At 36.5% G+C, this 12633-nt stretch overlaps 2 protein-coding genes across 2 annotated transcripts; one reads left to right on the top strand and one right to left on the bottom strand.

The window, feature by feature from the left end:
- The first annotated feature begins 900 nt into the window (after positions 1-900).
- LOC127245422 (protein DETOXIFICATION 12-like) lies at positions 901-7387 on the top strand. The gene is made up of 7 exons (XM_051266291.1): positions 901-1708; positions 5569-6113; positions 6210-6296; positions 6395-6451; positions 6558-6796; positions 6886-7091; positions 7225-7387. The coding sequence occupies exons 1-7, from the start codon at positions 1430-1432 to the stop codon at positions 7270-7272; spliced, it is 1461 nt and encodes a 486-aa protein (XP_051122248.1). The 5' UTR covers positions 901-1429; the 3' UTR covers positions 7273-7387.
- LOC127245423 (uncharacterized) lies at positions 7345-11927 on the bottom strand. Its single transcript, XM_051266292.1, has 13 exons — positions 11636-11927; positions 11428-11537; positions 10728-10838; positions 10571-10628; positions 10381-10470; positions 10098-10192; positions 9949-10002; positions 9526-9663; positions 9031-9088; positions 8827-8941; positions 8597-8666; positions 7928-7999; positions 7345-7793 (listed from the first exon to the last, which is right to left on the bottom strand). Exons 1-13 carry the CDS (start codon positions 11829-11831, stop codon positions 7677-7679), a joined length of 1284 nt encoding a protein of 427 aa, XP_051122249.1. The 5' UTR covers positions 11832-11927; the 3' UTR covers positions 7345-7676.
- Between the last annotated feature and the right edge of the window lie 706 nt (positions 11928-12633).

The raw sequence follows: 12633 nt of genomic DNA, 5'->3' as shown, positions 1-12633 counted from the left end.
AACCGCCACCAACAAGTCAAGCATACTCCACCACCCTAGGAGTAGTCCCATCTGTAATGTCCAACTCCGTTAGGGCATGCTTCGCCACTGAGCAATAGTCCACTTGTCCGCTTTGTTCGTCCCCCACTCTCGGTTCTTTTATAGGAGAGACCCTTTAGTTGTACTTTACTTTCATTTTTCAGAGAGCTAATATACACTTTACTTTGCCGAGTGTTCTTACTTTCTAGATTAGAATTGAGTCGTGTGCGAGATTGTATTTGCGAATTTTTCATAAACATAATGGCTAGCTTAACGGAAAGGTGTTCAAGGAGGAACCATCTAACTCGTTACAAATAGGTCCTCACATAGCATAATTATTACCACTTGAGTATCAATGTATATGCATGTATGAATATGTGTATTAACACAAATAGCTAGCTTACAAAGTAAGACTCTCAACTTAATTTTTGTATCAATTCTTTTTAAATTTTTACTATTTATTAAAAAAATTTATTTCAAACACGTCAAATTAATATTTAATTTTTATTTGTTATACTTTCGGGCATTGAAATTAGTATATATTTTAGTTATTTAGAAAATGAATACTAAGGGTGTCTTTGTCTGTGGGTTTGGAGTTTTGAATTTAAATTTTTGAATAGTAAAAAGTTGAATTTGAACAATTGTGACATAAATAGAGATTGATGTGATATTTTGAATATAAAATAAATTTATAGTATAATATAAAAAAAAGTAATTATGATATGATATTTTTGGAGAAAAAAAATTCTGTATCGTAAAAACTTGTGGTAAAAATCCACTAAAAAACACAATCTAAATTATTTTAATAAGTGTATAAATACAAGCAGAAGACACGCTTCGCGCTAGGCTACTGTAGTCGTCTCTCCAAAATCATGTCTAGTTCACCAGGCAGGCAGGCCACAAGAGAAGAGATTGCAGAAGTGATCTCTCTCCACTCCAGCCTCCTCAATCCAAGAGAAGAACAGAACAAGACAGAGTGTGCAGTGTAATGTAATTAGCATTCACCATCTAAATAACAAAGTTGATCAAATTTTAATTCTTTAATATGATGTTTCTTTGGTTGGATCTTGCCTGGGATGTTGTTTTGATTAATTAGAGAGATTGAATCCATCAGTGGTATCTTCTTGGGCCAACTAACTCTAAATTAAACTCAACCAAGGCTGGTAGGGACAGACAAGTATACCACATGACATGCTGATGGGATTGGGTGGGAATGTTTTCTGCTAATATATATATACACACACACATTAGAGGGTTTAGATAAGCCTGTTTGCCTGCCTTCGGCCCCTGCTATCAATTAAGAAGCTTCCCCGTCCCGCAGTGTCACAGTCATAATTTGCTTGCCTTGGTCTGGTCTTCATCTCGGAGACCGGTGAGAGAGAGAGAGAGAGAGAGAGAGAGAAGAGCGCAAATGGAGGAGGAGGAGGAGGGTTTGCTGTTGGATGAAAGCAGCAGGGCGGAGAGGAGGAGACTCCTCAACCTCAACCTCAACCTCAAGTGCGGGACCGGGGAGTTATGGGAAGAGATGAAGAGGCTGGGTTACTTGACAGGTCCTATGGTGGCTGTTACTTTATCCTTCTATTTGCTGCAAGTTATATCATTGATGATGGTAGGTCATTTAGGCGAGCTCCCCCTTTCCAGTACCTCCGTAGCCTTCTCTCTTGCTGGGGTCACTGGTTTCAGCCTCCTCGTACGTCCATCTCTCACCTCACCTCATCGCTTTTACCATCTGCACTCAATGTTCCGCTTCTGCTTCTGCTTATCATATACTTTGTTAACTAACTAATTGTGCACGATACTTGTCGCTTCTGTCATCTTCGAGCATGCATTCCACATGATCCTTCTCCAAAATTGTTCACTACAATATCCCTAATCTTCAAATGAATAAAATAACAACAAAATAATTAACTATACTCTCCCATTCCCATTTATCCATTACTATTCAATATAAACAAGCAGCAAATGCATCAGCGGAAATAACTACGTTACACATTATAAACCTATCAACTCATACTAGACACATGAAGATAATATACACAAAAGCCTAGTTCTTTCAACAATTTATACCGGACACTTAGAAGTCCCATGTCTCAATATGTTCATAAGCATGTCGAAAGCCAAGTCTGGAGTGTTTCTTAAAATGGCAGAATTTTATGTTCATATAGGTAATTTCTTTAGTCTTGTTCTTGCATCTCGATTTTTCAAATGAATTATTAAGAAGTAAAATCTAACCTAACTTTTTTGCATGTCTAAAAGCTTACCTCACGTAAGGTCTCTACATTTAGTTCAGCTCTCAATGTTGTACTATGAGGAAATTTGGTATTTTCCTTGAAGTGGATTTAGATGAATTTTAATCCCATCCCATTTAACGACTTGAGCATTAAGTCTCTAGTCAATCCTTTAATTAAATTATCCGTCAAATTACACTGTGACTGAATATAGTCTACGGTAATCACTCCATTTAGGTTAAGTTCTCACACAACCACATGCAAGATTTCATGTTATAATTTCTCTATAAGCTTTAGATATAGTAGCCACATTGTGACAGTAAACCAAAATAGAAGTATTGATTTTGGCCCCGATGGAATCTCATAAACTAAGTTACAAAGCAATTACGCTTCCTTACCAGCCACAACTAATGCGATAAGTTCAGATTCCATCGTTGAACTAGATATATATGTTTGTTTCTTAGAAGCCCAGCAATGATTCCCCTAAGACAAACACCCAAATTGCAGTTGAAGAAGCATCTTCAACATGGTTTATTCTGAATATATCCTTTCAATGCCAAAGGAAATCCTGCATATGATAAACCAGAGTCTTCGGCCGGCTTTACTAAAATACCCTTTTAACTGCATGCTAGTGATGAGTACTTGCTTTACTAGTGAACCTACTTAATTTTCCGATCTCATATGCTATATATTATCTTGTGGTTGTCATGGTGTACATCAAGCATCCAATTCTTCATATTAAACTTCTTGAGAATATGCTCGAGATAGTGTAGTTGTGTAAGTACAATCCTTCTAGATTTTCTTGATTTTAATTCCAATAATTACATCCACCACCTCATGTCCTTCAAAGAGAACTTGGAGGATAAAAACTATAATAATAACACTGATATGTCTACTGCTTACAATCTGATTGGAACTAGATTACATCCCATATATATACATCCTATAGAGTCATGCTAGTTAATAATGTATACCAACCCTATGAATTTTCTCCTATGTACAATGTCCCTAGGAGTTATGTACTTCATTCATTATACCATGAATTTCCATACAAGTACTAGAAACCTTGTAGTTTTCTCCACACGAGCATTATCTGTTCCAAATACTAACAGGCTATCGACATAAAAACAAATGATCACCCTATTGTCATATTACATTGCAGTTGCACTGCCCCTGTCTAGAAGGAAATTATCCAATCCTGTGAGCCTCTTAAATCGAGCAATGTCCCCTTGGCTTGATAGCGTCAGTTGCTGGGTTTTATTGTAAATTTTCTTCCACTTACTAAAAATTTCGACAATATCACACTTTCTTATTGATGGTCATGATTAGGGGAAGGGTTTTACCATAATATGATAGTATGAGAAATTTATGGGTTTGTTTGCCCAACCATTTTTTACCAGACGTAATTTTCAATATATATAATATATATTTTATCATTTCACAAAATTTCAATATTTAACATAAAATATTATTTTTTTATATTACTAACACAATTGTTATACTTCACATAAAAGAATATATCGAACCAAAACAAAAAACAAGTAAACCCTACGTATTTTTCAAAGCACTTTGATGCCTCATAATTTTTATTTGAAAATTATAATTTTCAAATTAGGATTTAAATTAAACAAATGTCTACATAAAATCCTTTGAAATTCAAATTAATTTGAATATGAATTTGGCAACTATATATTGAAAGATTGTCTCTCTTTAAAGATAAAGTTGCATATTTTCAAGATCAAAGATTTTGTGTTAAATACGGCAACAATATGAGATAATATTTTTCTCCATAATTCTGGAAAACATTATCTTCATACACAAATATTATCCTTGTACGGGTTTAATGAAACTCGAGGTGTTAATATGCTTGAAATATTGTATAAGAGAAGAAACCTTACGTGTCTCAAAGTATATCTAAAATCGTTTATACAATACAAATTTCTATTTTCTTGCTATTTTCCAACAATCTTGTATGATAGTTAACATCGCCATCCATGATCATTTGAAAATAGTATAAGACTCTTGGAACATTTGTTGGAGATTTTTGGAGAATTGGGAAATAGGTGGATTTTGCAAGCTACAAATGATCTTGGATATACTGATTTGATCATTTAAGTTGCTTTTCTTATACGATATTTCGATCCTATTAATTTTTTAGATTTCACAAAATTCATACGAGAATAAAACAAAAATACTCGAAATTTAAGCGAAAAATAAATACATAGAAGGTTGAGAAAATATTTGTGTATGAAGATGATGTCTTTCGGATTTCTGAAGAAAATAAATACTCTTTGAGTGTTTGTATGTATAGCATTTTGTATCTGTTTCTGTGTATTTTTTTTATTATGAAGTGTTTCTTCCGAAAAGATGCAACTTGAATTTTGAACCCAAACTGTACCATCTTTTCATTGAAAATGTCCAACTTTTATATTTGAATTGAAGTGATACAACTCTTCAATGTAGTTGCCAAATTCAAATAAATTTGAATTTTGGAACATTCTGTGTATTGAAGAGATACAACTTTCAATGTAGTTGCCAAATTTAAATTGAAATATGTGCAGGAGCTTATTGAATTAAATTCTTAATTTGAAATTTATAATTTTCAAATTAAATTTAAAAGACACCACAGTATTTTTTTTATTTAACTTTTTCCAGATTAAAATGCAGTGAAGAATTCTTTCCTTAGTCATGGTCATAAAAGATGCGACTTTCCTGGATTTTTGGGAAGTAGAGAGAACAATTATAGTAAAATCCCTTACATCTAGCCATAGGCATAACTAAGCCATTGCCTCATTTACTATTCCGCATTTGCCTCATTTTCCACCTTCATTTTGTTGTGCGCACCTCATGTGGCTCTTCCCGAAGATATCTCAATACAACATCCCTCATCTTCGAATGAATCCAATACTAACAAATTAACTAACATGTAATTTAACAATATTCATTTTAACTGATGCCTTCACACAGATAGCTATGAATCTCTTGTTAATCTTCCTAATTATACTGAACACTGCTTCACTGATATATTTATAAGCAAGTGATTTTATATAATTATATGCAAACTTTTCTAGCCATTAACCAAGTAAATTGTGCCTCTAAAGATCTCCTCTCACACAAAGGCTGCCACTTGAACTGAAATATGGGAATATCTGCCCCCCGCCCAAATGAAATCGATCAGTAAGCATTCAATGTGCACCCCCCACAAAAAAAATCATTAGAAAGATTACTTGTTTGTTGAGAATCAAAGCAGTATCATCCCATATCCTTGCTAAGCGTGTTCCAATTTCCTGACAGCTTACTTGATTGTGTTTCGATGAAACAGTTAGGTATGGCCAGTGGACTAGAGACTCTAAGTGGGCAAGCTTTTGGTGCCCAAGAGTATGAAAAACTTGGAACTCAAACTTACACTGCTATCCTGTCTCTTAACATTGTTTGTATTCCTGTGTCCATCTTGTGGGTCTACATGGGCAACTTGCTCAAGTTTATTGGTCAAGATCCTCAAATTTCTGTGGAAGCTGGACGATTTCTTACATGGCTTGTCCCCGCCCTCTTTGGCTATGCAACTCTGCAACCTTTAATCCGGTACTATCAGATGCAAAGCCTGATTGTTCCAATGCTCATAAGCTCCTGCATAACTCTCTGCTCCCATGTCGCGGTGTGTTGGGCATTGGTTTTGAAGTCTGAATTGAGGAATCTTGGAGGTGCAGTTGCGATGGGTCTCTCAATTTGGTTAAATGTGATCATCTTGAGTTTATACATGAAGTACTCTTCCAAGTGTGCAAGAACCCGTTCTTCATTATCAATGAGGGTAGTTGATGGGATGAAAGAATTTTTCTGCCTTGCAATTCCTTCTGCCGGGATGATCTGGTAATCACGTCGTGACCTTTTCCTTCACCAGATGAGTTTTCTAGTTAATTTAAATCTGCTGTCATATAAAAATTTGGTTGACTGTACTGTATGTAGTTTGGAGTGGTGGTCATTCGAGCTGCTTATCTTGTTGGCAGGACTGCTTCCAAATCCACAGCTTGAAACATCAGTGCTGTCTGTGTGGTAAGTTCTGTCACGATCTACTTGGGTGCTGGAGCTGCTAAAAAAAGCATACTGAACATATATTTATTATGAGAATGTGTTATTTTGTTTTTTGGCAGCCTGACCACCCTAGCGACGCTTTATTCGATACCATATGGATTGGCGGCTTCAGCAAGGTAGAATTAAAAGTTCAATTCCGTATCTTGGGATTGCATGTGATGTGATGCGACGTGATGTGCTTATAGACGGATGATATTGTTGCTCACGCACATTCAAATTCAGCACTAGAATTTCGAACAAGCTGGGAGCTGGAAATGCACAAGGCGCCCAGATATCTGTAGTTGCTCTAATGCTTCTTGTAGCAGTTGATGCACTACTTGTAAGCAGCGGTGTATTTGCGGGCAGAAATGTTTTTGGGTACATTTTCAGCAATGAGAAGGAAGTGGTGGAGTACGTGGCAGCAATGGCTCCTCTGGTTTGCGTATCCGTTGTCATGGACAGCATCCAAGGGGCACTTTCTGGTAGTACTGAAATGAAATGAAATGTCTGTGTCTCTAAGTCTATGCAATGCAATGGCAGTACTGAAATGAAATGAAATGTTTCGCGTCAGGGGTTGCGAGGGGCTGCGGGTGGCAGCACATCGGGGCGTGCATCAACCTTGCAGCGTTCTATCTATTCGGGATCCCAATCGCAGCTGCGTTGGGCTTCTGGTTGAATCTAAGAGGGAGAGGTCTGTGGATCGGGGTGCTATCCGGTGCCACACTGCAGTCTGTTCTGCTGCTAACAATAACCAGCCGCACAAACTGGGAGAAGCAAGTCAGCCTCCTCCTCCTTTATTCCGTTTTTCTTCTTCTCTTTTCTTTTCGATTCAGCATACTTACTACTTACCCATAACTGCACAACACATGCATACCATATATTCGTAATGGTTATGGTGGTTGTCCCGCAGGCAGCTGAGGCAAGGAAAAGGTTGTTTACTCAAGACGGACAGGTCTGATTACGATTGACACACAGCACAACACAACACATAAATGCATCAGGGTTTAGATAGAATATTATCTCGAATGCATGCCACAGAACTCCAGAATATATATATTGTTTGTTTGTTTGTACGTCAACACCATTGGAGTATACCCAGTAGCACTGTTATTCACATAAAATATAACGGACTTTTATACACACCCCCACCGCTCAAATCTATCTACATTCTACAGGCTACAGCACCACAGTATAGATTCAAACAAATCCATCTCCTATACCACACACAAGGAGAGAGAGAGAGAGAGAGAGAGAGAGAGCGAGAGAGAGAGAGAGAGAGCTAATTATATTTCTTCCACAGCAGCCATGACACTACAAATTATATTGCTGTTCAGTAACTCCAAATAAGAATAAAGACTGCTCTCATGTCTTGTTTTGGGCATAGATTGATGTCTCAATAGAATACTGGGCTGGCAATGTTCTTCCATTCACAAGCACTTGCTCCAAGAAATCCACACGCACTGATCTAAACTTATAAAACTGAAAAAAGAGCCAAAACAAGGTACCAAACAGTTATTATCCTTTCCGCGGGAATCTGAGTCTTTGTAAGATATATATTTCACATCAACCATGGGTAACAAACTTATACTTAGGAAATGAAACTTAAGGCATACCTTTCCTTTCCAAGAACAATCAACATTGCGGTAAGACGGTTCCAAAAGTGTAACATGGTCTCGTTCTTTAATCTAATTAAGATTCATACAACTGGTAAGTCACTCTGCTCATCACTAAGTTTAACTGACAAAAATTTACATCAATATTCTATAACATGTGGTTCTCAGCACCATATTCCATTACATTGCATGATAACCTTTTTGACAGCGAGATGTCAAACCTAGGTAACACAGAACAAGATGTAAACTTCCTCCTAGGTTTCTGTCATTTTCTTTGCATTTTCCAATAGATAATTTCTTAGGGAAAGGGGATACAGCCAGGGCAATTGATCAAGCTGAAACCCTTTAGGTTTTTATTCTTAACCTAGCTTATAGGAGATACATAAATAAAGAGCTAAGGGGAAAAAAACAATCAGAGATACTTTTAATTTCTGCGAGTGAAGCAGTAGGCTGTACAAGACTGGATAAAACTACTGCTGTTTTTTTTTTCTGAATGATACCTAGTCAGTAGTCGCATAAAACAGTAATCAAGTTTTTCTGAATGATATCTGATAACAGAAAACAGGACATCAAATTGCCCCTCTAGAATACACTGAATAAAGGGGGTTTGTTCATTCACAATTAAAACTAAACAAAGGAGAAGTTCAAAGGATTAAAGCATCAACTTACTGCTTCCTTGTGTATTCCATACATGGACAGGACATAGCATGTCAGACTTGAATCACACAGCAAATAGTAACTGCAAAAATGTCGTAAGTTGACTCAATTAGAGAGCTAAGTACCTCCAACAGCTATGAATAACAGAAGCTTAATCAACTGAGTGAGCCGCAATAAAAGTCACATAGGCATGGCATGTAAGCAGAGGACGTCATCAGTAAGAGGGGGAAAAAAAAACTTACAACGGGGCTTCATTCTCATGCTTGACAAAGAATATAACCCTTCCTACAATAGCAACTGATTTATTTAGACCTTCCAAAAGGCAATCTATGGTCTCTCTTCTGTATGAAGCATTCACTGGGGTGAAAGGCAGATGTTTCAATTATACACTAGGCTTCAAACTATATCAACCAAAATCAAGGTACTGCAGTATTCAAGTTGCTTACAGCTGACACTAGCAAGTGAAGGTGCCAAGGAAGCTAGTTGTTTTAACTTGGTTTGACCCTGCAACAGCGAAACATTCTATTTAGATGTATCATGGAATGGAAGAAAAAATTCGTCCGGACTTGTTAAACAATAAAGATCTGCAACAACAGTAGGAAAAATCATTAAAAAATTTAAATATAAAAAGCAGTAAAAATGATCTATGAAGTTTCAGTGTTTACATGCAACAATATAATAATCTCCATGGAAAAATATAGAAGTGATAAAATAAATCATGGATGATAAAATATAAATTAAACAAAGTTTCAGAAGTGATTTGTATGGTAATATTAGTTTCTCTATACAATAATACTTTTTAGAACACATTGAGTGTTCATATTACCAAACCTTATAGATAAACAATGATATATTGTCATGCAGATCTTAATTTAGTTTACAAGCAAACATGTTAAAAAGAACACGCACGTATTTATCTTATTACTGACACAGCAACTTACTCGGAGCAAGTTATCTATTTTGTCAAGAAGATGAACAATCTTATGAACTTCCTCCAAGGCATGGAGACCAGGATCCCTCAGTGCAGCAGCTTCAAATCCACTTAGGGCCCTCTCATAGTTTTCTAGATATTTATTTACCTATATTCATAAATTCCAATGAAAAGTCAAAACTCCAGAACAGTGATAAATGTATCAGAATAGAGTGCAAAGAAAACATAACATGCATAAACCACCAAGAATCTATTATAGAACACAGCAAGCTAACAGTGCAAATAAATATGATATATCTGCCATTATGGAGGCAGAAAAAGAAGTAAAGTGAGCTAGACATAAACACAAACATGTCTCTAAACAAAAGAATGGTATAGTGTGTCCATCCAAAAACTCGCGCAAATGGAAATCAAACAGAACAGAGTGACTTACAATAGCACTGTTGTAATATAGATCAGGATTTGACTTCATTCTCTCATCTTTTTCCTGACAAGTTGAACAAAAAACAGAGTATAAACAAAACTCGTAATGAAGCTGTAGCAGAAGATTTATACAGCCAGTCAGCTTAAAATAATACTCACAGCATGTTGGTATGCTTTCAAAGATTGCTGAAGTTTTCCATGATCCCAAGCCCCAGTGACAAAAAAAGACGTGAGACAGGCATTCCCTAGGTTATCTGAAAATGGGAGAAAATCCAACAACCAAGGGGGTGGTAAACTTCAATGTAACAAAAAGACTGCCATAAAACTTCTGAAAACTTTTTCGCGCCAGAATGAATCAAATAGAACTCTGATATGATATGAGCATCAATTCTAATGTATAAAAATGGCTAAGGCTGAGAATATGACCTTCAATAACACTTACACCAAGAATTTCCATCCTTAACATCTAGAGTGATGGCTTCTTTTGCATGCTGTATGCTGTCCTCAACAATTTTTGCTGGGTCTTCAGCACCTAGAAGGTTATACAAGGCAAACAAATGAATATATTGCAATCAGTTACTGGTAAAGAAAAACCCTGGTACAAAGGCACTTCAAAATCTTAGAAAGCTTGCCTTGAGCCATTCGTCTTTCAAGCATAGATAATTGACAGAGAATTTCTTTGTTGGGGCCCTGAAAATATACATGAAGCAGCAATCACAAGAAAAATTTACAATTGCACAGCATGATCAATGGCAAGAATTTTTGTTATTACTGGATAAAAGAAATAACCTTGGTTAAGCCCAGTGTAAAGCAATTCTTTGCTGAAGCTAGGTCACCTTTCTTCCAAATGCAGTTGCCCAAGCTTAACCAGGCATCTGTCAGAGAGGGATTTAGTTTTACCTATAACAAAAAAAGCTATTAGTCACCAAAACAAAAGAAATTATTAGGAAGGAAAGAAATCCTTCTAGCAGAGGCGCTCCAGTTGATTTTGCAAACAATGTTAAGACCACCGCTGACAATTAGATCCTCTGAGAGTAATTAAGATTCGTCTGCAGATCAAACTATGGTTATCTTGATTTATAACTATCAGTATCTTCAGTCTATCCATGACAGTCAGCCATGAATAAAAGGACGCTGGCAGCGGAAAGTAATTCCATTTAGGCCTTTGCACTCGCAAGTGAGGAGTGGCGTGCTATCGGCAAGCTTACCTAAAAAAAGTGTTTTAACTATTCGATGAGGGCCAGGGACCTCACGTGTACCCTTACCGTTTCAATATCACCAAGAAAAGAAGGTCCAGAGACATGAAGCTTATAGAACAGTGAACATCAATCAAAAAAGTAGAAGTAGTATCCAGCGAAAGAAATGCAACTTCTATTAAGAAAGTCGTCTAGCGCCTACCAACAATAAATTAACATCTATCCAAGCAGCCCCCCGTGAAAGTAAAAGGACAGCAACAAGTTTAAATTTTATATTGGATACTACAACTCACAGCCTTGGAGAGATGATCCTCGGCTTCTTTCTTATACTCAGGGAGCACGTCCATTAGTTTCCCTTTCAAGTACTCGTATGTCGCTCTTTGCACGGGCGTCTTCCTTTTAGCTACACCACCACCACCACCACCACCAAGAGAAGGTAATTTAGGTTTAAAATGTTGGATGCAGTCCATCTGAGGGATGAGTTATTAGTGAGGGTCAAACCTGGAGGAATTTCATCGAGGAATTGGAGGGAAAGATTGGATTGTGCAAGGAGCCTGGAGGTTTTGTCGTCGGGGTTTGTGGGGAAGTATGTGTCCCGGGTGGTGTAGAGCGCATCGACGGCCTGGGAGGCCTCCGCAAACAGATGCTCAAGCTCATCCGCGTTGCTTCCTTGGGGATCGATCTCAGAGCTCATCATATTTGGGGGCAGGGCAATCCAATCCAATCCAATCCAGGATGAATACCAGACCAGCAGCGGACTGAGAAATGATGAACGTAGACGGAGAAAAAGGGGGAAGAGAAATTGCGGAAAGGGGGAGGGGGTGACGTGGCGTGGCGTCAATCAGGTGAGAATCCGGATCCGAATCCGAATCCGAATCCAAATTCAAATCCAAATCCGAATGGGGTGTGTGAAATTTGTAAAGATTTTGACTCTGCATTTATTTTTTATTTTTTAAAATATCAAATTAAATATTTATTTTTTATTTATTATATTAAAATAAAAATTAATTTTATATATAAAATATCAAATTAACATGTATTTATATCATAGTCCAAAATTCAAATTCCCATACAAACGCAACCTAAACTACGCTGTAATATTATATATACATGCAAAGCTATTGGTGGGTACATTTGATATAACGAAATTAGAATATGATTCTGTGAAGAGTTTGTTTATTTGTTTATTATTATTATTATTATTATTATTATTTATTTATTATTTTTTATTTTTCTAAGAATAAGAATAGAGCGAAAGAAGGATTATGAAGCAGACATAGAATCACATTCACATACCAAAAAGTAGACCTAATATTTAGACAGCAGACAGAGAAACGCATATAAAAAAAAAAAAAGGAGTTTAGATATTTTTATTTTCTACTCAAAAGATTTAATTTTCATTAACACTTGTTTCTATTGAAAATATAAAATATCGTAAAGTACAAACAGCTATCATTATAAATGCGTATGGATAATTTTAAAGATGCTATCTTAGTACA

The sequence above is a fragment of the Andrographis paniculata genome, unplaced genomic scaffold (genome assembly GCF_009805555.1).
Source record: "Andrographis paniculata isolate CXL003 unplaced genomic scaffold, ASM980555v1 Contig22END, whole genome shotgun sequence".
Taxonomy (NCBI): Eukaryota; Viridiplantae; Streptophyta; class Magnoliopsida; order Lamiales; family Acanthaceae; genus Andrographis; species Andrographis paniculata.
Note: the sequence above shows the minus strand (reverse complement) of the source record. Positions and strands in the feature narration are given on the sequence as shown.

Excerpts from the sequence above, each read along its gene's own strand:
- LOC127245423 (XM_051266292.1), bottom strand. The coding sequence starts at position 11,831 with ATGATGAGCTCTGAGATCGATCCCCAAGGAAGCAACGCGGATGAGCTT. Across the intron at positions 8,000-8,596 it reads ATGGAATACACAAGGAAGCA|ATTAAAGAACGAGACCATGT; the intron begins GTAAGTTGATGC and ends AATCTTAATTAG. Across the intron at positions 7,794-7,927 it reads ATTGTTCTTGGAAAGGAAAG|TTTTATAAGTTTAGATCAGT; the intron begins GTATGCCTTAAG and ends CTCTTTTTTCAG.
- LOC127245422 (XM_051266291.1), top strand. The coding sequence starts at position 1,430 with ATGGAGGAGGAGGAGGAGGGTTTGCTGTTGGATGAAAGCAGCAGGGCG. Across the intron at positions 1,709-5,568 it reads TCACTGGTTTCAGCCTCCTC|TTAGGTATGGCCAGTGGACT; the intron begins GTACGTCCATCT and ends TCGATGAAACAG. Across the intron at positions 6,297-6,394 it reads ACATCAGTGCTGTCTGTGTG|CCTGACCACCCTAGCGACGC; the intron begins GTAAGTTCTGTC and ends GTTTTTTGGCAG.